Source organism: Tachypleus tridentatus, chromosome 1 (genome assembly GCF_004210375.1).
Source record: "Tachypleus tridentatus isolate NWPU-2018 chromosome 1, ASM421037v1, whole genome shotgun sequence".
In the NCBI taxonomy this organism is placed as follows: Eukaryota; Metazoa; Arthropoda; class Merostomata; order Xiphosura; family Limulidae; genus Tachypleus; species Tachypleus tridentatus.
In genome coordinates this window covers 147,880,638-147,906,746 of record NC_134825.1, presented here as the reverse complement: position 1 = coordinate 147,906,746, position 26,109 = coordinate 147,880,638, and the positions used below count along the sequence as shown (strand labels likewise).

The following is a 26,109-nucleotide window of genomic DNA, read 5'->3' as shown; positions in this document are numbered from 1 at the left end:
GTACGCCTTGTGAGTCTGTGTATGTATATACACAGAAAGGTAGTGCTACCATAGCGTTTCTAAGCAACTACAGGTACCCGGAAATGCAAATTAGTTTCTGATAGTTAAGATACAAAAATAGTATAACGTTTAGAACTACATTAAATCGTTTTCTATTAATTTTTCTGGTTCAATACGGATATTGAGCCCAAGACCTTGTCTACAGCGGTGTAAAACAAGTTGTGGTTGAATTATCGTATGGGACTATTAAAAAATGTGAAATTCGGCTGATATAAATAGTGCTTCAAATAAAACTGCATGCTGTAAATTACCAAGTATGATATATCTGTATAGATAATTTTAAATTGTACCTTTTGTCAATTTTGTTTGTTACAATTCACAAAAACCTACTCCAGAACTATCTTCACTAATCATCATTAATTTTGAAGTAATACAGGTAGTTTACATCACTTACCATCAGTTCTTGGGTTACTCTTTTAACAACAAATAGCGAGATCGACTGTTACATTATAACGCCTCCATGGCTAAAAGAGCGAGCATGTTTGACGAATTCGATCACTACGATCCGTAGCTTGTAAATCGAAAGCCCTAACCATTAGATATAACATACTTTATGTCGAAAGAATGGGCTTGAACCCTTCACATAATTATAAAGAGTTAAAATAGTCAAATTCTGTTTAACTTATTTGAGCATGCGTTTGAATAGGAAGGGATATGTGGGTGTTGTATGGTTTGTTCGTTTTATGAAAAAGCTATTCAGGCTCTATGATGCCGTATCTAATTTTTAGTAATAACCTGAAAGCAGAATAGGATACCTGCCAGTAGCATCAACCGCTAACTTTTGAATTCTTCTATTTGAACAACGAAGAGAGTGAACTGAGCATAACATATGATATTTTTCAATTTCAATCATTACAATTTTTAAAGATTCATTTACTGATATCATTTTCAGTAAATAATTTTATAGACATTACATTTTCTTTCTGTAGAATAAATATTATTTAACTGAAGAATACTTATATGTAATGATGTCAAACGTAAGTTATATAAAACTTCACTCCAAATATTCAAAACCTTTAATAAGCTACAAAAGAATATTACACCTTTCTCTACCTAAACACCAGCTCAAATATAGTGAATATGGGAGAAAAAATTTACACTGATGTAAATTATGTGGGGAGTGATGGAATGGAAACTTATTAAATATACTGATGAGCCTTTTATATTCATTAAAATGAAATATATCAAATAAAGCATTATTTCTTATGCAATACTCCCTTCAAAAATGTTATTTTTCCTAGTAGCTCAACGGCAAGTTTCTAGACATGGGACATTTAAAATATGATTTCGATACTTGTCGTGGGCACAGTATAAGCAGCGTGTTTATCAATAAACTTTACCAAATACTGACGGTTACTTACAATTCATAAGAACGGTTTTCATATTTTTATGCTGTGGTGTGTCGTTATATGTGACATATTTTGCGCCTATGTATCGGATTCACGAACATCTCGCGAACATTAAGAAGTGTAATGCCACCACTAGTAGCCTTATGACAGGAAAAATATATGCAATAGCCATTTCCTGGAAAATAGTATCATAGAACCAAATAGCAAAGAGATGCAAAGTCTGTACCACGCCATTTTCAAAGACAACTATGAATAGCGCCAACAAAGAAAGATATCTTGAGAATGTAAAATAACGTAAACGGCATCCTACCACAAGTAAAATAATCCGTACGGAGAGTTCGGTAAATTGTATTAAAATAGCTTCAATAAGCTAAACAAGTCACAAACACAGTCGGTAGAAGAGAATCGATCAGAACTACGTTATGCATTTTTTGAATTTACGTCGATAGTATGATGTCACCGTAAATTGATCGCTATTGAGATGGGTACGTAACAGTTCCTCCAATGCAAGATACTCACGCAATCAGATCACAAAGATCTTAGGTTTAACACTTTCAAGACAGGGATATTCCTTGAATTTAACAGGTTTGGAAAACAAAGAAATATAAATAATCATTGTAGCAACGGGACCATCCAAAAGGAAACCAGCAGTCTAATGTGCCTTAGCAATGGTAAGCAAAGTGTGGCATCTTGTAACAGTTGAGAATCCATGAACACAAAAGCCGATGGTAAAAGTTGTACAACAGTATACAGTATGATAAAAAAAGTTATGCGTATAGAAAAGTGATACAAGTTATGTGTATAAAAGCTGCTTCCACAACATATCACACACCTCAAGAAGTTGAAACTAGTATTCATGCTACATGAAATGTCATACCGGTCAAGTTGTCAAACACAGATTTTATAGATTGCTATGCGTTTGAACTATTGTCCTAGTACACTAGATGGCTTATGGAAACCATTCAAGTTGCATTGATGTGTTTTGATACATTAGCTTTAAGATGAAGCCTCTAAAATGGAAACAACGCTTCAGTGTTATTGTAAAGATATAAGTTAGGCCATGTGATAAAGTATGATCAGATGCGTTGACCATGAACTGTAACAACATAGTAAGTCTCCAAAAAATTGTTTTAAATTAATGTATTCAACATTTGTGCTATTTCCATGATTTTCAGCTTGGTCTTGTAGGTAAGCCTACACCCACTCCGAAACTGAGGTAGTTGTGTGGCGAACTTAGTATTGTATATATTTTTGATATCCATGTTTCTTTCAGTCAAATAGATATATTTACAATTGCATGTACTTACTTATAGTGTCAAATCTATATTGCGAAATTCCCGCCTATTCACTAAAGTTCACTATCTCATCGTGAACCATCGATAGGATCTCAAGGAAGTTTCAGATCAGATATAAGACTCAATACTGTTTTAATGTTTGTCAAACTTTTCTACATAAATCATTATTATAAGTTGTATTATTGTTTGCATATTGAAATATATTTGTTTTAAGAAAGAAAACGGTGTGTATGAATCTTGATCTCAAAAATAATAAATTTTATATTTATCAACATTGAATTAACTTCATAATATAAATTATCATTTAACTTAGTTTCAGGCTATTTCAAATTGTAATATGTAGCATAATAAACTGTAGGCTCGTCCGAGATAAATCGTAATATATCTCACAAAACCGTATACTGCTGCATACCATATATTCTCGACATCAGAAGAAAAATAACCAACATTTGGCAAAAACTAGTAAAAAATATGACATTCCAGCTAATACCAAATTTGTTCAAAAACCAGGCACAAAACTGAGGTCTATACTATGTAAAAACTACACTGACAAACACCACATCAACATTATTTATGAAATACAATGTGATAACTGCCACGACTTCTATATTGGAGAAACAAGTAGAAAATGGAAACCAGATTCAAAGAACATAAAAAGTCACCTTCACACGTTTTCGAACACTGCTAGTCAAATAAACACAACATAACCATAGAAAACACCTAAATACGAAATAAAGAAACAAACATAAACAAACGCAAAATTAAAGAAGCCTTACTTATACAACAACTTAAACCCAAAATAAACCAATACAAAGTAACACCTTTATACCTATATTAAAAATAATAAAATAAATAGTATAAAATTATATATTCAAACATCTAACACCGCCCTCTACATTCCGACACTCAGTTACACAATCCCTTTCAAACATGTGGTCAGCTTCCGGTCAGTTACCTCTTTCTTTCTTTGTGAACCTGACTATGACTGAAGAAGGTCGAAATGTTGTTCGCTCCTCATCGTAAAATATTTTCGTAACCCAAAATAACCGTTTTTACTTATATAAATCGTAATATGTAAGAGTTGTAACAAACTGAACATACCACGGTCAATTGTTCACAAGGTAATTCACAAATATCTTATTGCTCTAGTGCAGAATCGTGAACAATGAGTGCTCAAGCCGTTTCACATTGGTGAGAGCATGAAACGCCACAGGAAATTGTTCGACAAATATCTTGCAGGTTACAAACGGAAATTTGTTGGACACGGCCTGTTAGGTTTATACAGCAAAAAGATAAAAAGGAATCTTGCTACACATCATGAAGTGATAAGAACTTTGTAATGTGGTACAGAGAATGTCAAGAAAGTTTTACTTTGGAAATTATAGCTCTCGAAGATGGCTCGTATGTATTAAGTTCACAAAAGACACCAAAAATGAAACAAAAGCTTTTAAAATTAGAATTATTGACCCCAATAACGCGAATTGAAATTCACGAATGCCAAGTATTTATGGCTAACTTTTATAGCGTTTCCTTAAAGAATAAAATCGTTGTTTGTGCTGCCTTTTTGTACAAATTACATATGAAATGATTTATCTGGCTAAGCACCCACGAACTCCAGTGCATCATTTAGATTAATTGAACATCGTTTTTGACGTCCACACACAGTACAGGGGTCTGTAAAATATGTGGTCTAAGGCTGGTCACGCAGCACTCCTAAAGCGCTTCTTAAAACAGAAAATTTGGTATGGGGTAATACTAGGTAATCATGGTCATCAATTATACTTAGCACAGTCGACGATGGAACAAGTAGTGTTAAAAGCAGCACCTAATCTAGGACATTATTCTTTAAAGAGACTGACCCTTCCTCCCAAACGTGACTATTAGGGTCGGATTAACCAAAAAGCCAACAATACAATTCCTGTGGACTCACAGAATGGGAGAAATCACAGTGGTTATGCTTTTTAATGCCCTTAACATGAGCTTTTCTTTTAAATTAGAAAGTGTCCCACAGTGGGGCTACTGCGTGGGTAAGTATTTGTTATTTATGAAACACACGCAAAATAATTGTTGATTAGTTTCCAAACAATTATGCAATTTATTTTCTATGAAATACAATGTTTTGTGATAGCTACATCTGTACACTTAAGTGTTATTCTCGAGCGAACTAACAACACGGCTGACGTTATTCAAGGTATGTCTAAGCTTAACGTCGCTGATATGTTGATTACGTATCTTCTCATTAAAAATCTCGTAATATGACTAATAATAACTTAGATATTACATTATTATTCACATTTCGAAAATGCTTTTACATAAATAACAATGTTTGATAAGTTGTTAAAAACACAGTGTTCGTTAACCGTTTTACCTTTTTTCTGATTCCCTATATAACGATCTTGGTATGAATTATTGGTTATGGTACTTGATTCATAATTTGCGGGCCAAGAGACAGAAATCATCCCCGAATATCCTCGCTCTTTTAGCTGTGGAGGTGTAAAAATGTCATAGCCAATCTCACGATTGTTTGGTAAATGATCAGCCCAAGAGTTGGCAGTAGATGACGTCGACTAGCTGCTTTTCCTCTATCTAGTCAAAATCATTGATTGCTACAGGATATACCTCTACAGGCGCAAAAAGAACAACAAAACAAACAAGCAAATAAGCTTTCATCATATGATAATACTTTTGTTGTATTACTGGATGGTGCTAAAATGTAAACAGCTGAATAACTTATAATGATAGATGAAATATCTCAAATTTTACGAAAGCACTATATTCAAGTATGTAACGAATTTACCATTATGGGTTTCTTTTAATACTTAACCGTGTGTTCAGTTTGATGCACGTAACGCATATTGTTGGATGTGTATCAACAATATTTGTTTTACGAAAACGTTAGCGTGTTTTAGAACACTGTTTAAAGTTCGAAAATCTTGTGTGATTGGTATATAAAACCGTCTCGCAAGAGACAATTATTATTATTAGTCTGTGCAGTCAGTAAGCTATAGGCCTCGGAAGCTATAATTGTGATTAACGCCTTGTAATTGAAAACTACAGATATTTTACCAGGAACGCTTATAGACTTCTAACATTACAAACCGTTCAAATTCAGTGAATTACTTCGGACGTTATTATTTCTATGAAGACATTAAATATCTTCTTTGGTAAAAAGTAAGCTTGTAATCGTCGTGAATCCAGCCAAGAAAGGCAGCGTTAACTTAGGCTAGACGCAACAACATCAATTCGGAATTAATTTGCTTGTCGTTTACCTGGATCATCGATAAACTATTCAGTTCTAGAATAGATCGAAGACTGAGTATAATTTGTAATTTTGTAAAACTCTTGTATATAAATCAATATTCGTAATAACTATTTGTAATACCAGTTAATATCAATTGTATTTTTATTTGTGTAATAAAATATATTTCTGCAAAGGAAGAAAATTATGTGTATTAATCTTGTTGGCAAAATTTAATATATATTAACATTTAATTAACTTCTAAATTAAGCTTAGAATTTCCTGTTATTTGACATAGTAATACGCAACGTGCGTAACATAATAAATCAGAGACTCGTCTAAAATCAATTATAAAACGAAACAAATACAAAAACCATTCAACAAACCAAAGTAAATTTACACAGAACATTCCATTAGTTCTGCACTAAATTTTAGACAAATAAAACCAATTTCGTGCACTTCAGAATGTTTTCTGTTTATTATCTTTAATCAAAACTGATTTTGAAAATTAACCACTTTTCTAAGACTTGATGATAAAATTATTTTAATTTTCATTTATTGCCTATAAAATATGTTTTAAAACTAAGCCAATTTTAATTACATTTTTTTGGTTTTCGGGTGATAATAAACATAACTTTTCACCACTAACAATTTTGAATGCCAAAAGTGTGTAGGTTTATAATATTTATAACTATGTTAGTAACTAAAATTTTAAAATTCGAAAAAATAATTTTAATTATGTCATTGAGTAATTTTTCATTTCCATCATTTTATCGCTTATTTTGATTATTTTCTAAAAAGTATAAATTACTTAAAGGAATAGTAGTAAAATTAGTATTTTAATCGTAACAGTACTTCTTTAGGTATAGTATTTCTAGAATAACACAAAGGAATTCTTAACTAAGATACCAAAATCGCCTAGTCGGCTTGCCCTGGCATGGCCAGGTGGTTAAGGCTCTCGACTCATAATCCGAGGGTTGCGGGTTTGAATCCCGTCACGCCAAACATGTTTGACTTTTCAACTGTGGGGTTGTTATGATGTGACAGTCAATTCCACTATTCATTGGTAAAAGAGTAGCCCAAGAGTTGGCGGTGGGTGGTGATAACTAGCTGCCTTCCCTCTAGTCTTACACTGCTAATTAGGGACAGCTAGCGCAGATAGCCCTCTTGAAGCATTGCGCGAATTACAAAATATACCAAACTTGGTCGACTAGTTTTAGGCCTAACATTAGTAATGCCTTTAACAACTAGACACAAATTCGATAAAAATAGAAGTTAACACTGTACCTTGCGTACGTTTTCTGCTTCATTTTAATAAGCGCTAAACTTTATCTTACTTAATACTATCAATAAATAAACAACTTGATAAATTGAATATACTGTCGTGCACATTGTTTAGTAAAGTATATTTACAACCATTTTTGTTGACATCTGTTAACGCGTACGTGCATTTAGATAGTAAAGTAGGCGCACATTTCTAGGAGAGGCAAAACTAAATATTATTATAATAGACCAAATTCACAAACTGATTAATTACAACTAAAGTTTGGTTTGGTTTGTTTTGAATTTCACGCAAAGCGACACGAGGGCTATCTGTGCTAACTGTTCCTAATTTGGCAGTGTAATACTAGAGGGAAGGCAGCTAGTCATCACTACTCTCTTACCAACGAATAGTGAAATTGACCGTCACATTATAACGTCCCTACGGATGAAATGGTGAGCATATTTGGTAGGACGGACAACTGAATTAATAACATAGTTGTATTATGAAATTTCAGATTTTATAGTATTAGATATTCAGTAACGTAATTCTGCTACAAATACCTAATAATTTTTACATTGTTCAAGAAGATAGATACTTTATTAATTAGTATCTGCTACCTAAACCTTCAAAGTGTTAGAGTTTCTACTAAAAATACAGAGAAATGTGCCATACGTCATGTAATACAGAGCTCTATATAACAATGTTAACACACATTTTTATAAAATTTTGTGTAAATCAATACAATATACAGCATTACGGGTATTGTGTTTTTAATTTGGTTGGTTGGTTTGACGTTTTGTGGCGCAAAGCAACTGGGCTATGTTCTGTTTTATAGATAGAATTGCTTTCAGCATTCGTTTGAAGAATGGTTACATTTTGTGAAACTAAGTTTTGCTTAAACTAAAACTTTTTTGTTTTATCTAGTTTTAATGCGTGGGTGAAACTTCAAAATTTTAAACTATTATTTAAATTGCTTCCATGTTATATTGGTTAAAAGCTCACTTTTATTATATGAAGCTAAAGATGATACAAAAGTGCTAGCCGTCCATAATTTAGCAGTGTAAGACTAAATGGAAGGCAGCTAGTCATCACCACCCACCGCCAACTCTTGGGCTACTCTTTTACCAACGAATAGTGGAATTGACCGTTACATTATAACGCCCCCTCGGCTGAAAGGGCGAGCATGTTTGGTGCGACCGGGATTCCAACCCGCGACCCTCGGATTACGAGTCGAGTGCCTTAACACGCTTGGCCATGCTTATTTAAAAATATAATACAAAATTTAAAATTCGTTCACATTCATTAATAATAGTTACAAAACTGGACAATGTATTTTTATAGAATCGCGGTTGATACTTTGTTAAAATATAACGCTCTTTTTCAATGATTTCAAGGCATTTATTTTTTATTCTTTTCCTGTATCTAAATGTAAATAATTACTGTGGAAAAAATGAGCACGAAGATATTTGAACAGTTTGCACAGTTATATTTTTCTTCGCATGTGCAATGCAGTTAAAAGAACGGAAGGTTATCATTTTGCAAAGCATTTTTTTTTTAAATAAACGAATTGAGTTTCAATGTTCTGGAAAAAAACATCTGCCATCAATGATAAAGCGATAACAAAATATTTAATAAAAGTTAATCCTACAACTTTAAAAGCTAATTTAAGTCGCATGGCAAAAGAAGCCGACAGAACTGGAGATACGTAAGAAAGATTGTTTTTTTACATCCTTGAAAGAGATGTTGTTTAAAACTTGTTTGGCGGTGGGTGGTGATGACTAGCTGCCTTCTCTCTAGTCTTACACTGCTATATTAGGGACGGCTAGCGCAGATAGCCCTCGAGTAGCTTTGCGCGAAATTCAAAACAAACAAACAAACAATTACTTGTAGAGGCATGACCCCATTGGTCAAGGTAGTGGAAAACTCTTATAGTGTGTAATAATAGGCATGTTTTTTTTAAAAAAAACAACCGTTGTTTGGGTTTGTAATCTGAATTACCAAGATTAAATTAATTTTCATAGAATTCTGTTTTTGCTCTTTTGTTGTTGTTTTTTTCACATATTTTCGTAAGCTCGTGCCTTGTTGCATGAAATACCGTGGAATACTCGAACTTTCCACTCTGGAATACTTGTTTTGTCATGGCCACATTCCTAATGGCAAGGTTTATTAAAAGTACTACTACAGGTGCTAACTGGTTCTAACTTAATCCATTTGTTATCGGGTAAACGAATTGGCTCATTGCAAACAGAAAAATACCAGCGTTCTTTGTAACACATATATGGTTATATGTAACATGGCACTTCATAGGTGGTTTTAACAGCTACCACTTTCATTGTAATTGGTAATTCATGAAGAAATATGAGTTTTAGTAAAATGTGCTAAAATTATTTCAAAATCATTGACGTTAGAACTAATATGCCAATTTATTTCCATGTACTAGATTTACTTTTAATATTTGCAGTAATCTCTTTAGCATTTATTGTGCAAGCCTCTAACCACAGTGTTTCGGCAATTTTGTCTTTATCTAATAAGTTTAAGCTTTCACCTGATTTTACAAACATTTTGAACATTTTCATCTCTTCAGAAACACATTTGGAAAAACATCTTACTTTTTGAATTACAATGTTACACGTTTACCAAGTTGTGATCTAAGTGCCTAAGCATTTGAACTTTTATTTGGAAAAGTAACCTCGAACATCTCTATGTTGTTAAAAAAGGCATGCCTTACAAAACTAAACTAAAACTAACAATTGAGAGAGAGAGGAAAATTTTTCTACTTTACAAGAAAACAAAATGTATAAACACTGTTACATTACCTCAAAGGGTCCTTGAAAATCTCATTACATCATAAGTTATGAGACTTTAAACTTACACAGTTTAAGACAAGTTACAACCACTCAAGAAATGACGTTTTCTATAAAAATGTGTAACAGCGAGTATGACAAATAAAATTTTTTTTAGCTGCTTCACTGGAATCATTATTCTTTCTATGTGACAATTAATTTCCTTCAAGAAAAAACAAATACATACATTGTGATGCCTTCGGCAGACCGTGATAGAAGTATTTCATCTGAAGAACCGACCATACGTTATTTGAAAACTAGTGGCCAAATGTTTATAAAGTGGTTATACTACAACTGTTCTTGAAGTACCATTATTTATGTATTTAATGTATCGTATAACATCTATTCGCCCTGAAAAATGATGCTGAAATAAGCTTTTAAATAGTACACAATAATGTAATTGTAAAAATATATGTCAATAACTATGTTTTAATCACTACTATTACAAAAAATTATGTCTTTATCTTTTATAAATCTTTGTCTATAATTTGTTTCTTGCTGATTTTGAACTTTATGGATAATGTTGACGACTACAAGTTTTGTATACAGATGTGCTATCAATAACGTACGAAAGTAAAATCACAAACTCTAACTAAGCCTGTTGACACATACTGAAATATGTATTCACAACACAACAAGAATTATGATTTCAGGTCAACTGTTCAGATGTGTAACTAACCATTCATTGGAAGCTTTCAACAAGGATTAATGTTGATATTTATTGTAAGCATTAGATGTGAGAAACATTTCTTCAGAACCTTTAAGTCTCAGTTGTTTAAACAAAATTATTTTTTAGATTAAATATCTTGTCTAGACAAATCTTCATTTGAAAAACACAGATAAACTGATTTCACAGAATACCAATGGTATATCCAAGTGTTCTAGTAAGTAAGTAATCAAATATAATAAAAATATTTTACAAGAAAACACAAAATATTTCTTCATTTAAAAATACACTATGCATTTGAAATCCATAAATGAAGTCACTATCCACTTTGTGCTGCAGTTTTGGACAATGTAACTTTTAGCCCTATTGATTAATCTGCCACTAGGCATGTTATTAGAGAGAACAATTTCGACATTGGTAAATTCTAAGGAACACATACGACTAGTTCATTTTTAATCCTGGTAATAACATCCTGCGAAAATAAGTTCAAACAATATTAAAGGGTCAGTAGATAAATATTTGTACAGATGTGTTATCAGTCTTATTGCTATGCATTCTGATGTTCTTGTAATTTAAGTCTCGTACTTTTTTCGTTTAGCATAGAATAATGATAACTTTGTTTATTATTTTTCTCTGCGTGTGTGTGTGTCTCTGAAAACCTGCAGAGAGTACTGTGTGGTTGAAACTATCTTATTAAGTATGGCATTGCTTCCCTACGCTGTACGGTCCTTATAATTATCATATTCATGTTTTTTTTAAACTCAATGGGCACATACTACAGTTACTGACGAAACTGGGTGAAAGTTATATTTGTTTACTTCCGGGTCCATACTACCATAATATACTACTGACATTTGTAGATTTCTAATGGACAATACTTTTTAATTATTTTATTTTGTCCATAAAAATTACTTCTACTTAGATACAAAAGTGTACAAAAATAGAGAAGAAATACACAGTGAAACGTGCAAATAATCAGTTAGAAATACAGAAAGACACGAATAAAAATATAACTTGAAACTGATTTTGAAAGTGTATGTTAGATTCTTCTGTTACTTTAAATCTTCAGTTAGTCATTTGTTCATTTATTTATCACTTGTACAGGTAATGGTTGATACACAGAGCATCTTGAAATGATGTTAAAGTTTGTTTCATAGTTCTTCATAGACAGAAGCCTTAAACCTCTCATGTTGAGGTTTCTCGACGTTGTTTAATGTTTGACGTGTAAATGGTAATAAATTTGTTAACGTAATTTAAAGATACTCTTCGTCAATATAATAAAATAGCAATAATAACTAACCACGCAAAATCTGAATATCAAATAACAATATATTTTACTTGGACAGAATTTTGTTTTTGTTGACCATTTTATTTAAATGTGTGATGAACACATATCTCCAAAACATGAACCTTGGCCCGAAATTGCCAGGTGGTTAAGGTACTCGAATCGTAATCCGCGGGTCGCGGGTTCGAATCCCCATCACAGCAAACATGCTCGCCCTTTCAGCCGTGAGAGTGTTATAATGTGATGGTCAATCCCACTATTCGTTGGTAAAAGAGTAGCCCAATAATTGGCGGTGGGTGGTGATGACTAGCTGCCTTCCCTCTAGTCTTACACTGCTAAGTTAGGGACGGTTAGCGCAGGTAGCCTTCGAGTAGCTTTGCGCGAAATTCAAAACAATCCAAACAAACCTTTATAGCGAGTTGAAGTGGTAAACCCTAAGGAACTGAGCGAGCGTCATCTATAGGATATTTCTTTATTCACTCAGTTTTTTGCAATACGGGAGTAATTCGATTTCTTTCCCTTAGTTACACTGAGAAAAAGACAAAAAATAAACAAGACAGTCTTCCAGGATAACATGATTTTTGAAGTTTTTTCTAAAAAATAAACAATAACACGTAATCGCAGAAATATATATAATAATGTAAGCCAGAACTTAGTATCACTTGTAAAAGAAAACATACATCCATCATTTCGATACAGACATTTCTTCAGTACATATTGTCTTTTCTTTCCAAATAAAACTACAGAGACACGTGTTTTTGTTGCACCTGCTGTGATATATGTTCCGGTTAAAGGTTATATTTTCTTACAGTGCACGCATACACGTTATTATCTTGCACCAAAATAAAGTAAATATAAACTTCGAGGACTGAGAGAAACAAAATCGTAAATCACTTTGAGGCTGCGAGTGCGCCACAAGAGTGATGGGCAAGTTACACATGTGGCTGGGACAAGAGCAACCCGTGAACTAACTGTGGGCGTTATGGATTAGGTACTTTTCGTTTTATACATCAGTTAAAATACAGAGGTGGCTTGACGTTTATAGCCCTTGTGTATTGGTTTAAGCGAAATTATGAAATAAACTTTTTCACTCATACTTTAGCTGCATTGATAACTTTATGTTAAGTTAATATGTTGTAGAAGGTATGAAAAATAACTTTGTAAATTTCTTACCGTTGGTAGTGACGATTACGCCTTCCGTGAAAGCTGGTTTAGAACTACCTACAGTTGCTGGAATTGAGGGAAGCAAAGAATTGTTGGTATTTCCATTTTCTCTGGAGGAAGAGGCAACTATACAAATAACACAAGAATAGCATACATCAGTAGGACAAAACAATATCACAACAAAAGAGAACGTTGTACACCATCACAAAACAAAGTAACACACATCCAGTTATTTAAAAGAGTGATTACAAATTTTGTCATGCATATGACGTAATTAGCTAACATCTAAACTTGGAATAAAATTGCTTAGATTTTATGATTTGATTTAGCATTTATACACCATACGATTTTTTATAAATGATTGTAATTAGTTAGTATTTGAATAAAACTTTATATGCTATTACTTACGGCCCTGATGAGCTCAGATACTAAGCAAAAGATTGAACAGACGAAATAGTGTAGGTGAAACGCTATTATACATGATTTTTATATTGAAGCTAGAACTGATGGACAATAGGTAAGATATCTAGTTCACACCACCCATCGCCAACTCTTTAGCTGCTCTTTATCAATGAAAGTGAGATGGACAGTCACATCATAACAATTCCACGGGTAAAAGAACAAAGATTTTAGTGATTGGTGGTGACTAGCTGCCTTTCCTCTAATCTTACACTGCTAAATTAGTAGCTGCCTTCCTTCTAATCTTACGCTGTTAAATTAGGAACAGCTAGCGTAGATAACCGCGAAATTCATAAATAAACAAACAAAAGTTTATTTTAGACAACGTTTCTTAAAATGGTTGTCCCATATCTACTATTTTAAAGGGACCGTTAAATGTGCCAAATACAAAGCATTTAAAAACGAAAAAAAGGTTATAGGAAATTAACCTTTCACCTTTCTCGTTAATTTAGTATTGTTATTTAGTATTGTTAATTTAGTATTGTTATTTAGTATTGTTAATTTAGTATTGTTATTTAGTATTGTTAATTTAGTATTGTTATTTAGTATTGTTAATTTTGTATTGTTATTTAGTAATTTTAATTTAGTATTGTTAGGACAAATAAACTTCGTCTTGACATTTGCTTCTACAAAAGCTCAATAATCCTTTCGGAGCATAAGGACAAGAAGGCTGAGAGAGTTTAATGACTTGGTCTTATTTCATAGAACAGCTTTACTTTCGCACTTAAAATTTCGATACTTAAAAGGTTTCGAAAGGAAATCCGATTGGTTACAAACTTTTACGCTTTTGCTGGCATTTTATGCCTCATTTTATAATAAAGACCGTGTGATTGATGTAGCCTGAAACTAGTATAGACGTTCCGATAAAGACTAATTTATTATCTTACTCAAAGTTGGATGTTTGGTGCGTATCTATAAAACGTGTCTTCGGTCTCATTTTTTTTAAATTTTGTTATCATTCGTATAAGACATAAACGTAAAATGAGAATTTTATTAAATCTTGTTGCCGTACAAAACGTGTGTAAGCATTGTTATTATGTTATTCAGAAAATACTTTTCATTTCATTGTTTTCAATTCATAACGTGAAAAAAAAATCAACTCCTTGCTTACCATAAGGGTGTACTTCTCATATTCAGTATTTTTATTCCCAGGGACATATATTGGCCAAGAGTAATAAGAATCAGTTTTACTGATTCCAATAATATCTTATTTATGGAATCTTTCTTTAGTGTTGTAAGAAATAAATAAAGTAAATATAATAATTTGGGGTTTCGTCCGATTTCTCAATTTCCGCTTGTTGTTTTGGGAAATACGAAATGCTTGGTCGCAAAAAGGTCAATGTTCTACGACTTCAATAAAGTCGCTGCCACCCCTAAATCCTGCTGTAAACATTTATCCCTAATCAATCTTATTCTCGATAATACCAACACACCTTCCTGAATTTCTAACCGAATTTACGATAGTTATATATTATTCTAATCTGTTTTCTAGTGTAGTTTCAGGTTGCTCCATCTCACTAGCACTTCACTCGGGCATTAGCTGGGCTTCATTCAGTCTCGATTAGCGAAAGTAGATTTATTCTGGGCACTTCCTTCCACTCCCACCTGAAATCTTAGACATTGGATCTATGGATCCCAGCCAAAACCCCTTGATCCATCGATCCATGCACCACCCTGAATGGACTCGTTTGGTGCGGTATTTTGTTTAGATTACCTCGGCTCTCTTCCTGCTCCTGCAACTTACTCGCCTTTGCCTTCACTTTGCCTACCAGACTTGTATTCATCACCTTAATACAGACAACATTCGGCCCCCGAATGAACGTCAGCTACTTAGCATAAAATATAAACATTTTAGCTCGTGCGGGGTGAAGGAGGATTGTTCAATCTTCGAACACCCTTGGTGGTTAAATTTTTTTTAGGAAACAATTAATCTAATACCAAAATAACTGCCAGAATTAAAGGATAAAGGCAAATGTTAAAAAATGAGTATTAACTCAATCACCGTTTTATTTTCACATTCAGTTCATTGAGCAAACTTTTATTCCTCTTTTTCAGGCTAATTATTGAAATACTATATTTGCCTGTGAAAACGTAGTGTGAAGTATGAAACTAAAGACTATTCCAGCGTGAAGGTCAGGTATGGCCAAGTGGGTTAAGGCGTTCGACTCGTAATCTGAAGGTAGCGGGTTCGAATCCCAGTCGCGCTAAACATGCCCGACCTTTCAGCCGTGGGGTGTTATAATGTAACGATCAATCCCACTATTCGTTAGTATAAGAGTGGCCTAAGAGTTGTCGGGGGGGATGACTCGCTGCCTTTCCTCTAGTCTTACACTGCTAAATTATGGACGACTAGCGTGTAGCTTTACGCGAAATCCAAAACAAATAAACAATACTCTTAGGGAAATAAATTACTGCATTTGAGAATACCACATAGGTGCTAGTAGAGCAAAATTACAAAAATAATTTAAATTATAACTAATATTGAGTTAAATGTACCTATATTAATTAACTTTAAGTTGTTTAGTTTCAGAAAAACAACAACAAACCAGTCTACAGACGTTATATGTAGCTAATGCAATAAAATACGAATTTTAATTTAACTTTTAATTTTTGACCAACTGGGGCGCTACAGTTTAAATTTTTTTGAAAAAAACCTGACCTTTATGTTTTAGCTCAAAGCTTTAAAGTAAGTTCTGTTCATCATGGGGAATCGAACTCTGAATCTTAGTGGCCCGGCATGGCCAAGCGTGTTGAGGCGTGCGACTCGTAATCTGAGGGTCGCGGGTTTGCATCCCGGTCGCGCCAAACATGCTCGCCCTTTCAGCTGTGGGGGCGTTATAATGTGACGGTCAATCCCACTATTCGTTGATAAAAGAGTAGCCCAAGAGTTGGCGGTGGGTGGTGATGACTAGCTGCCTTCCCTCTAGTCTTACACTGCTAAATTAGGGACGGCTGGCACAGATAGCCCTCGAGTAGCTTTGTGCGAAATTCAAAAAACAAACAAACAAACTGAATCTTAGCATAATTCCGTAAGCATACTGATGTCCAGTTGGGTGTACTTGGCTTAGGCGTTTGATGTATCATTAAAGTCAAAGCAAAACTGGACACTCAAAATTAGGTATTTGTTCCATAGAAAACGTTACAATTTTAAAATAACTGTAATGACTATCTCTCATAATTAGACGCACATGAATTAGGAAGAAGAAGATGTGGGGGGAAATTTTGTTTTGCCAAAGAAAATAACAACGACACTAGATAAATAAATGAATAAACAAATGCTGTTTTTTATTAGTTGAGAGTGTTTGGACTTACTTATAGCTCCCCCCCCCCCAGTGACACAGCGGAATGTCTAGGGACTTACAATACCAAAAACTGGGTTTCAGTACCCATGGTGGGCAAAGCACAAATAGCCCATTGTGTAGTTTTGTGCTTAATTGCAAACAATCCAACAAACAAATATTTATATAAAATATAACGCATTTATGTTTTATAAATGAAAATAAAACCTGATGAGCCAGGGATCACAAACTCTCATTTCTATATAGGAATAAAATACATTTTGTTAAAAATGATGAATTATTTTAAGTTGGAGAAAACTATGCTAAGATAATATTTTGTTTGTTTTTGAATTTTCGCGCAATGCTACACGAGGGCTATCTCCGCTAATCGTCCCTAATTTAACAGTGTGAGACTAGAGAGAAGGCAGCTACTTATCACCACCCACCGCCAACTCTTCGGCTACTATTTTACCAATTATTAGTGCAATTGATTGTACATTATAACGCCCCCACGGCTGAAAGGGCGAGCATGTTTGGTGCGACTGGGATTGGAACCCGCAACCCTCGCAACGAGGCAAACGCCTTAACCTACCTGGCCATGCCGAGCTGAGAAAACACACAATATACTTACATCTCGCTTAGCGCTTTGAAAATTGATTTTGTGCTATAATTAAAGAATGGCCTTACAGATGCAAGGCTTTGTTATTGACGCACTCTATTGCAAGGCATAAAAAATTGAAGAGATTTTTCAACTGTGGACTTTACAATTGCTACAGCATATAACATTAATAATTTTCTATGATTATTGATTCACTTGATTATCTATGTAATATCTGATACGATTATGTAACTTTAAAAGCTGAAAATGTGCTAATTTATGTGATTGAGATCACATAAAAAAGAAAATAAATATACTTATACGACTACGTTAAATACATAAGATTTTGACACATAAATAACGATAAATAATTAAAAAACTTTAATGAATGTATAATTTTGATTATTTGAAAGCGTAAAATGTTAAAGCATTGAATCAAGAAATGTTTTGTCTGAGGTATAGGAGCAGAAAACGCATAATATTGAAACTAATTTTCATATTATTAAACAATCTTTTATTATTATGTTAAAAATATTAAAAAACGATACTTTTCAATTTGAACTAAAAGGGATAACATTCAACTGATGTAATTCCAACAGAGATTTACTTATTTGATCCACAGACTGCATATGAAACATTAGGTATAAAATAAAGTACCAGAGAGAAAAGAACAAATTAATTCTTTTTGTTTACTTTACACAATAACAGACAAAGAATTATGATTTGTCTTGTTTTAACGGTTTACTAAAGAATCCTAGCTATCTTAATGAGTTTGTTTTTTCTGTATGAAGCTCCGTATAATTTGGTACAAAGTGTTCCAGAACATAGTTTCACACAGAAGAACTGTACATGGTATCTTGGAACTAGCGTGAAGATATCACTTATAAGTAATCACCACTTGAACACTTACACACTTTTTAACTGTTCTGTGAAACCTTTTACTATGAAAGGATCACATTAATCTTTGGTGACAACTTGTCTAGTTACATAAACTTGAAGTTGGTTATTATTCATTCTGGTAGTTTGCGAAATCGCTTTTTAACTTACGAGTATTTGCTTTTCAAGACAGGATAGCTTATTTTCTGATATACAAGTTAAAACTGGGATGAAATGTAACATATTACAAGTACTTAAATTAGTATGTGTTAGGTTTAAAATGATTTTACATTTATGTTTTTATTTTGAATATAAAAAGTCAGAATAAAACAATATGTCATGCAGAGGTTGGTTGCACAACATAGAGCTAACAATCTACAGTATTTATATCACTGATGTAAGTTGTATTAGGTGGAAAAATTATGGAAATAGAAAAAATTATTAACTTTTTTATTCGACTTTAGTGAAAAATCAATATGGCGAACAACTTAAATTGTCAACAGGAATTATGGCAACAGTCTAATAAAATTAAATTTTAAATTACTTATTTATTTCCCATATATATTTTTCTTACTTCGGTGCATAATTTTACTGAGAGGTTTGAATACATTTTTAGGTTTTTATAGAAAAATACCATGTTCATAAACCCATTGTTATGATTGGTTATTGTTAAATATATTATGATTGTTTAAAGTTAAATGTAAAACTTTACAGTATTCTCTATGTGCTCTGCCCACCACGGATATCGAAACCCAGTTTCTAACGTTGTAAGTCCGTGGACACCCCGTTATGCCATTGAGAAGTTATTACAGTTATGATACAATAGATTACGATAGGTAAATTACATTACTGAAATAACAAAATGAACCGTTATTAATGAGCAATGATCTTAACCCAGAAAATGTGCTTCAAAGTTCAAAGTGTTCAGTCTTGCACTGGCCCGGCATAGCCAGGTGGTTAAGACACTTGACTCCTAATCGCAAATTTTCTCAATGGGTTATTACAACTTTAACCTACCGCAGCAATATTTTAATGTTATAAGCTTTCATGCTTACCGCTAAGCCACCGGCGACATTTATAAACCCTCTGTGGATTTGAAAACTCTCATTGTTGATAAAACGTACTCACTTACCAAACCAATGAGAATATATTAAGTTTGCCTGTTTGTTGTTAAACAACTAATTACTTGTGTCCTGCCCACTGGAGATATCGAAGTCTGATGTTTAATGTTACAGCTCTTATATTTACCGCTTAACTACCAAAGATATTATATTAAGTGATTTATGGGTTAATTAAAAAAACGCAGGCAACCCTACTCGTACATATTATAGTTTGTCTTGTTTTGAATTTTGCGCTAGCTATCCATAATTTAACAATGATAGACTAAAAGGAAGGCAACTAATTAAAACCATCACCTCCATCTCTTGGGTTACCCTTTTATCAACGAATAGTGGGATTGGCCAGACCATTACAACGTGGCCCTGGCCGAAATGGTGAGCATGTTCGGATACAGATCATGATATTTTTTTAATTATCGCTAATTACTGATCTAAAAAGTGATTAAGTTTGCGAGTTTCTACGAGAGTTTGTGTATCGAAAGGAAGTTTGAGGTATGCGTTAATTTTTCATACGTTCTGCGTTAATCGATTAACTGAAACCAACATTCTTATCTAATCTAAATGTCTTGTCTCTGCGAATATACAAAGTTTCATAATCATTCCAGGTAATAAAGCATTCCTAATGGACACGAATTTATTAAGTCATATGGTGTTCTTGTTGAATGAAAATTAACAGTACTTGGGCCTTCACTGTTCTTCACTTACATAAAACACGCTTTTCACTTGCATAAATTATGAACCAGAGAAAAGCAAAGTAGTGGCTATGTAAACGGTATTAAAAAAACAGCTAAAGGAGATAAAACAAAATACATAAAAGCGGTTTAGACTTCGAGAATGTAGCTTTTGTATTTTTAACACCATTAATATCAATGGTCTTGTTCCAGTCACTTTATCTGGGATTTGATTTTGCTAATACCTAATGCAGTAAGTTCATTACTAGCCTAAGTGTAAGTCTGTAAGAAGGACAAATGTGGAATGCAGAAGTAAAAGTAAATGTTTACTTGTCCAAGGAATATTTTTCTCCTTTTTAACTGTAGCTCAAAATGGCACGTTTTTTGTTTTTGTTTTAGCGTTGCTTATTTAAAATCTTTGTGCAAAGCTACACCTACCTATAGCCGTCCCTAATTTTGAGCTAATAGACTAGAAAGAACGGAGATGGTATACATCACTCACAGGCAGTTCTTAAGCTACGTTTATTTAATCGATAAGTAGGATCTCACAGTCTCTCTTCTAATGCAGCCATGGCTTTTTTGTGATGACGGGATGCGAACTTTAAATCTTCTAATTTACATTCTGGGCAAGCTTCTCACTAGGCCAGGCGCGGTTTCAATAACAGAGAGAGGTAAAGAGAAATGTTTTTTTCTTCTTTCCTAGTTATGACAATATATTATTCGTACAGTGGTATAAGGAAATTGAAACACTAACATGAGAAATAAAATGAACCACAGAACCGTTTAAATAATTGTTTGTTTATGTTAAGCACAAAGCTACACAAAAGATTATCTGTGCTCTTTCCATTACAAGTGTCGAAGCCTGATTTTTCAGCGTTAGAAACACACAAACTTACTTCTGTGTCACCTAGAGGTGAGTATTTTAGAAATAGGAAAAAAACAACAAAAGTTTCGTTTTTTTTTAACTATTTTAAAACATGTTTTCTGTGGATCGATGATACGCGTTTGAGCCCACGCTAGAATTCTTCTGTATTTGTTTACGTACGTAATGTACATTTGCTACATTAATACTGACACAAACCGTTCTATTGGAAAAAAAAAACAAATATATTTGTTTGTTTGAAATTAAGCACAAAGCTACACAATGGATGGGCTGTCTATCTGTCCAACACTGGTATCGAAACCCGGTTTCTAACTGTGCGAGTCCGCAGACATACCACTGTGCCACTGGGGAGGGAAGCCTCGTGGAAATGACCTTAGCGTTACTTTTCGATCACTGAGAGGGTAACATCACTAGATTAAACCAACCAAGCAGACATGAAAATGAATTATATAATTATTTTATTTCTTACCTTATAAAAAATCTAATAAGTTGAGATATCAACTGAAAAAAAAGAGGCTGAAAATTTTCTTGATTATCATCCGCAGTTTCGATTCTTCTTTCTTCATTTCCCTCCAGTGGCAGAACGGTATGTCTGCGGACTTATACTATGAAAAATCGAGTTTTTTTTATACCAGTGGTGAGCAGAGCACAGATAGCCCATTGTATAGCTTTGTATTTAATAACAAACAACAAATCTCCTTATTTCGAGGAATTTATTCAGACTTTACTAAAAGCAAGTTCCGTTGCAATACCAGCAATCATGTAACTTGAACAAAAAAAGTTGTTGTTTTTCTTATGTTCCACGTCAATCAATAAACTACTAACGTGAAGCGAACGCAGGACACAAAGATTTCTCAAATAAATGTGTATGTGTGTAGTGCCAGTAGATAGCAAAGTGACAAACAATAAATCACGCAACACAAAAAACACGCTTAATTTTTCTCTTCTAAACTTAGAGTAACGAAGGAAAAGCTGTATCAAGCTAGCTTCATTCATTAGGCTATTTTATGATGATTATAAAAATCCTTTCAGTAAGACACTATCGATCAACTGTTTCATCATATCTTCCCACACATCTTCTATCAGCCTCAACATTTACTGTACATGTCACAGTCTTTCTATGCTTAATAAAGCCACGATCACAAACCCTACTGGTGTGTGTTTGTGTTTTCTTATTGCAAAGCCATCTGCTGAGCCCATCGAAGGGAATCGAGCCTCTAATCTTAGCGTTGTAAATCCGTAGACTTACCGCTGTACTAACAAGGGGGCTAACCCTTTTGGAGCGATTAACGTTATTCATTCCCCGGTGGCCCATGCATGGCCAGGTGGGTTAAAGCGTTCGACTCGTAATCTGAGGGTCGCGGGTCCGAATCCCCGTCGCACCAAACATGCTCGCCCTTTCAGCCGTGAGGGCGTTATAATTAAAAGAGTAAGTAGCTCAAGAGTTAGCGGTGGGTGGTGATGACTAGCTGCCTTCCCTCTAGTCTTACACTGCAAAATTAGGGACGCAGATAGCCCTTCAGTAGCTATGCGCGAAATGCAAAACAAACAGTCATTCCCCAGCAACTGACGCTTACTTGTATAACAGGCGCCAACTTCCCAACGATAAAATTACATGGGTAATTTTAAAACGTATTCTATAATAACACACACGAACAATACCAATCTCAGCCTTTCTCCACTCGCTTTCAAATCTCGGTTTGTTTGGATATTTTATTGATAAGTACCACTCGTTTTCTTTGTCAGCAAATGAAACAAATTTGTATCTTCAAACACCTCTTAAAAAGCTCTGTTTGTCTTTTCTGCAAGTTTCTTAATTTTGTCTATTATTTCAAATGTTTGAATGTACTTCAAAATTATTATTGCTTTCTACCCATCTTATTCTTAACGTTTCATACTGTGAAATGTGTTATCTTACTTTTTATAATACAGATGGAATGTAAAGTCAGTTTCAATTTGGAAAAGCTTGTAAAACGAACATACGAGCACTATAGTTTGCATACCCGAAGAAAGAATAATAGTATTACGTTCCATTGGTTTCTGGTAATGGTAGTAATGGTAGCCGTACGTGATCGTATGCAAGTTAGGCTAATATTTTAGCAATTATGGCAGCAATGAACATTTGCTATAGTGGAGCTTCCATGAAGCAATTAAAAAACAGTGAATTGCATTATTCGTGGCTTGTTACGTATATAAACAAGATATTTCTCTTTCACGATGAACGATTTGCCTTACGAACTATTTTCAACACTAAAGAGACTGTATAACCAACAAGGTTCTTCATTTAAATCATTATCATGGTTGTCGGATGTTAAACTACGAAATATTGAAAATAAAGAAAGATAGAAAGAAATGCCGTAACACAAGTATTTCAGTTTTTTTGTTTGATTTGGTTTGTTCACTTAAAACTTGTTTACAATAAAAACAAAACTTGTTGGAAAATAAAACTTTTCAGCGCACTGGGCCTCATGCAGGTAATAGCTAGGGTGGCACCTACGATACAGCTGAAAATTTCATATGGCGTCTATGACATACATGGGAAGTCCATGTGAGACATCTGAGAAGTTCATATGGCATCGGTGATACACATGAGGAGCTCATATGGTACCTATAATACACCTAAGAAGCCTGTATGGTACCTGTGGTACACATGAGAAGTCCATACAGCACCTATAGTATAAATGAAAAGTTCATATAGCACCTATGAGAAGCACATACGGCACCTATGAAAAGCACATATGGCACCTATGATCCCTCAAGAAATCCGTATGACATCTATAATCTAAAAAAGTAAGAAAATTTGCATTTCTTTTTTTCCTCACTAAAACGATTACCAGACAAAGATAGAAGACCTAACGCTGAAACAGTTTTTTTTTTTCAGATAGACAGCGGTAAGAAAGACGATACAATCATTAATTATTTTTCCTATGTAAGATTTCACGTTATTGTGTATGAAGCTAATTTTTCTGCTTTTATACAGAAGTATTTTCAAGTTGTAAAAGTGGTGTAAAACAAAACTGACTGATTTGATTTGAATGTCACGCACAGGTAAAAGAGAAAGGACTGCTACTTGGACTAGCAGTTCCTAATTTAGCCATGATAGGCTAGAGGGAAGGCAAATAGTCAACACCACACACCGTCAACGCTTCTGACACTATTCTACCAACGAAGAGTGGAACTGAGAGTCACATATAATGTCTAAACGGCTGAAATGACAATCATGTTCGGAAACGGGGACACGAGCCTACGACCTGCAGATTACCAGTCGAAACCCGGCAACACCAGGTCTACTACATGAAGTAAGAGATGACAAGTTATCAACCCGGTCATACCAAGTCTACTACATGAAGTAAGTGATGAGAAATTATCAACCCGGCTATACCAGGTCTACTACATGAAGAAAGAAATGAGAAGTTATCAACCCGGCCATACCAGCTCTACTACATGAAGTAAGAGATGAGAAATTATCAACCCGGTCATACCAAGTCTACTACATGAAGTAAGAGATTAGAAATTATCAACCCGGTCATACCAAGTCTACTACATGAAGTAAGAGACATGAAGTTATCAACCCGGCCATACCAAGTCTACTACATGAAGTAAGAGATGAGGAGTTATAAACCCGGTCATACCAAGTCTACTACATGAAGTAAGAGATGAAAACTTATGAACCCGGCCATACCAGGTCTACTACATGAAGTAAGAGATGAGAACTTATGAACCCGGCCATACCAGGTCTACTAAATGAAGTAAGAGATGAGAACTTATGAACCCGGCCATACCAGGTCTACTACATGAAGTAAGAGATGAGAACTTATGAACCCGGCCATACCAAGTCTACTACATGAAGTAAGAGATGAGAACTTATCAACCCGGTCATACCAAGTCTACTACATGAAGTAAGAGATGAGAAGTTATCAACCCGGCCATACCCGGTCTACTACATGAAGTAAGAGATGAAAAGTTATCAACCCGGCTATACCAGCTCTACTACATGAAGTAAGAGATGAGAAGTTATCAACCCGGCCATACCAAGTCAACTACATGAAGTTAGAGATGAGGAGTTATCAACCCGTGCATACCAGCTCTACTACATGAAGTAAGGGATGAGAAGTTATCAACCCGGCTATACCAGCTCTACTACATGAAGTAAGGGATGAGAAGTTATCAACCCGGCTATACCAGCTCTACTACATGAAGTAAGGGATGAGAAGTTATCAACCCGGCTATACCAGCTCTACTACATGAAGTAAGAGATGAGAAGTTATCAACCCGGCCATACCAAGTCAACTACATGAAGTTAGAGATGAGGGGTTATCAACCCGTGCATACCAGCTCTACTACATGAAGTAAGAGATGAGAAGTTATCAACCCGGCCATACCAGGTCTACTACATGAAGTAAGAGATGAGAAGTTATCAACCCGGCTATACCAGCTCTACTACATGAAGTAAGAGATGAGAAGTTATCAACCCGGCTATACCAGATCTACTACATGAAGTAAGAGATGAGAAGTTATCAACCCGGCTATACCAGCTCTACTACATGAAGTAAGAGATGAGAAGTTATCAACCCGGCTATACCAGGTCTACTACATGAAGTTAGAGATGAGGAGTTATCAACCCGTGCATACCAGCTCTACTACATGAAGTGAGAGATGATAAGTTATCAACCCGGCTATACCAGCTCTACTACATGAAGTAAGAGATGAGAAGTTATCAACCCGGCTATACCAGATCTACTACATGAAGTAAGAGATGAGAAGTTATCAACCCGGCTATAACAGGTCTACTACATGAAGTTAGAGATGAGGAGTTATCAACCCGGCCATACCAAGTCAACTACATGAAGTTAGAGATGAGGAGTTATCAACCCGTGCATACCAGCTCTACTACATGAAGTAAGGGATGAGAAGTTATCAACCCCGCTATACCAGCTCTACTACATGAAGTAAGGGATGAGAAGTTATCAACCCGGCCATACCAGGTCTACTACATGAAGTAAGAGATGAGAAGTTATCAACCCGGCTATACCAGATCTACTACATGAAGTAAGAGATGAT

At 34.4% G+C, this 26,109-nt stretch overlaps 1 protein-coding gene across 5 annotated transcripts in view; it reads right to left on the bottom strand.

Annotated features, from left to right (window-relative positions):
• The window catches only part of LOC143226539 (band 7 protein AGAP004871-like), a 191,754-nt gene that overhangs the window by 127,950 nt on the left and 37,695 nt on the right, over positions 1-26,109 (bottom strand). For all 5 annotated transcript variants that reach the window (XM_076457688.1, XM_076457673.1, XM_076457647.1 and 2 more), the window contains one exon: positions 13,175-13,291. In XM_076457688.1, coding sequence (XP_076313803.1) covers positions 13,175-13,291 — 117 coding nt within the window. The remainder of the gene's footprint in view (positions 1-13,174; positions 13,292-26,109) is intronic.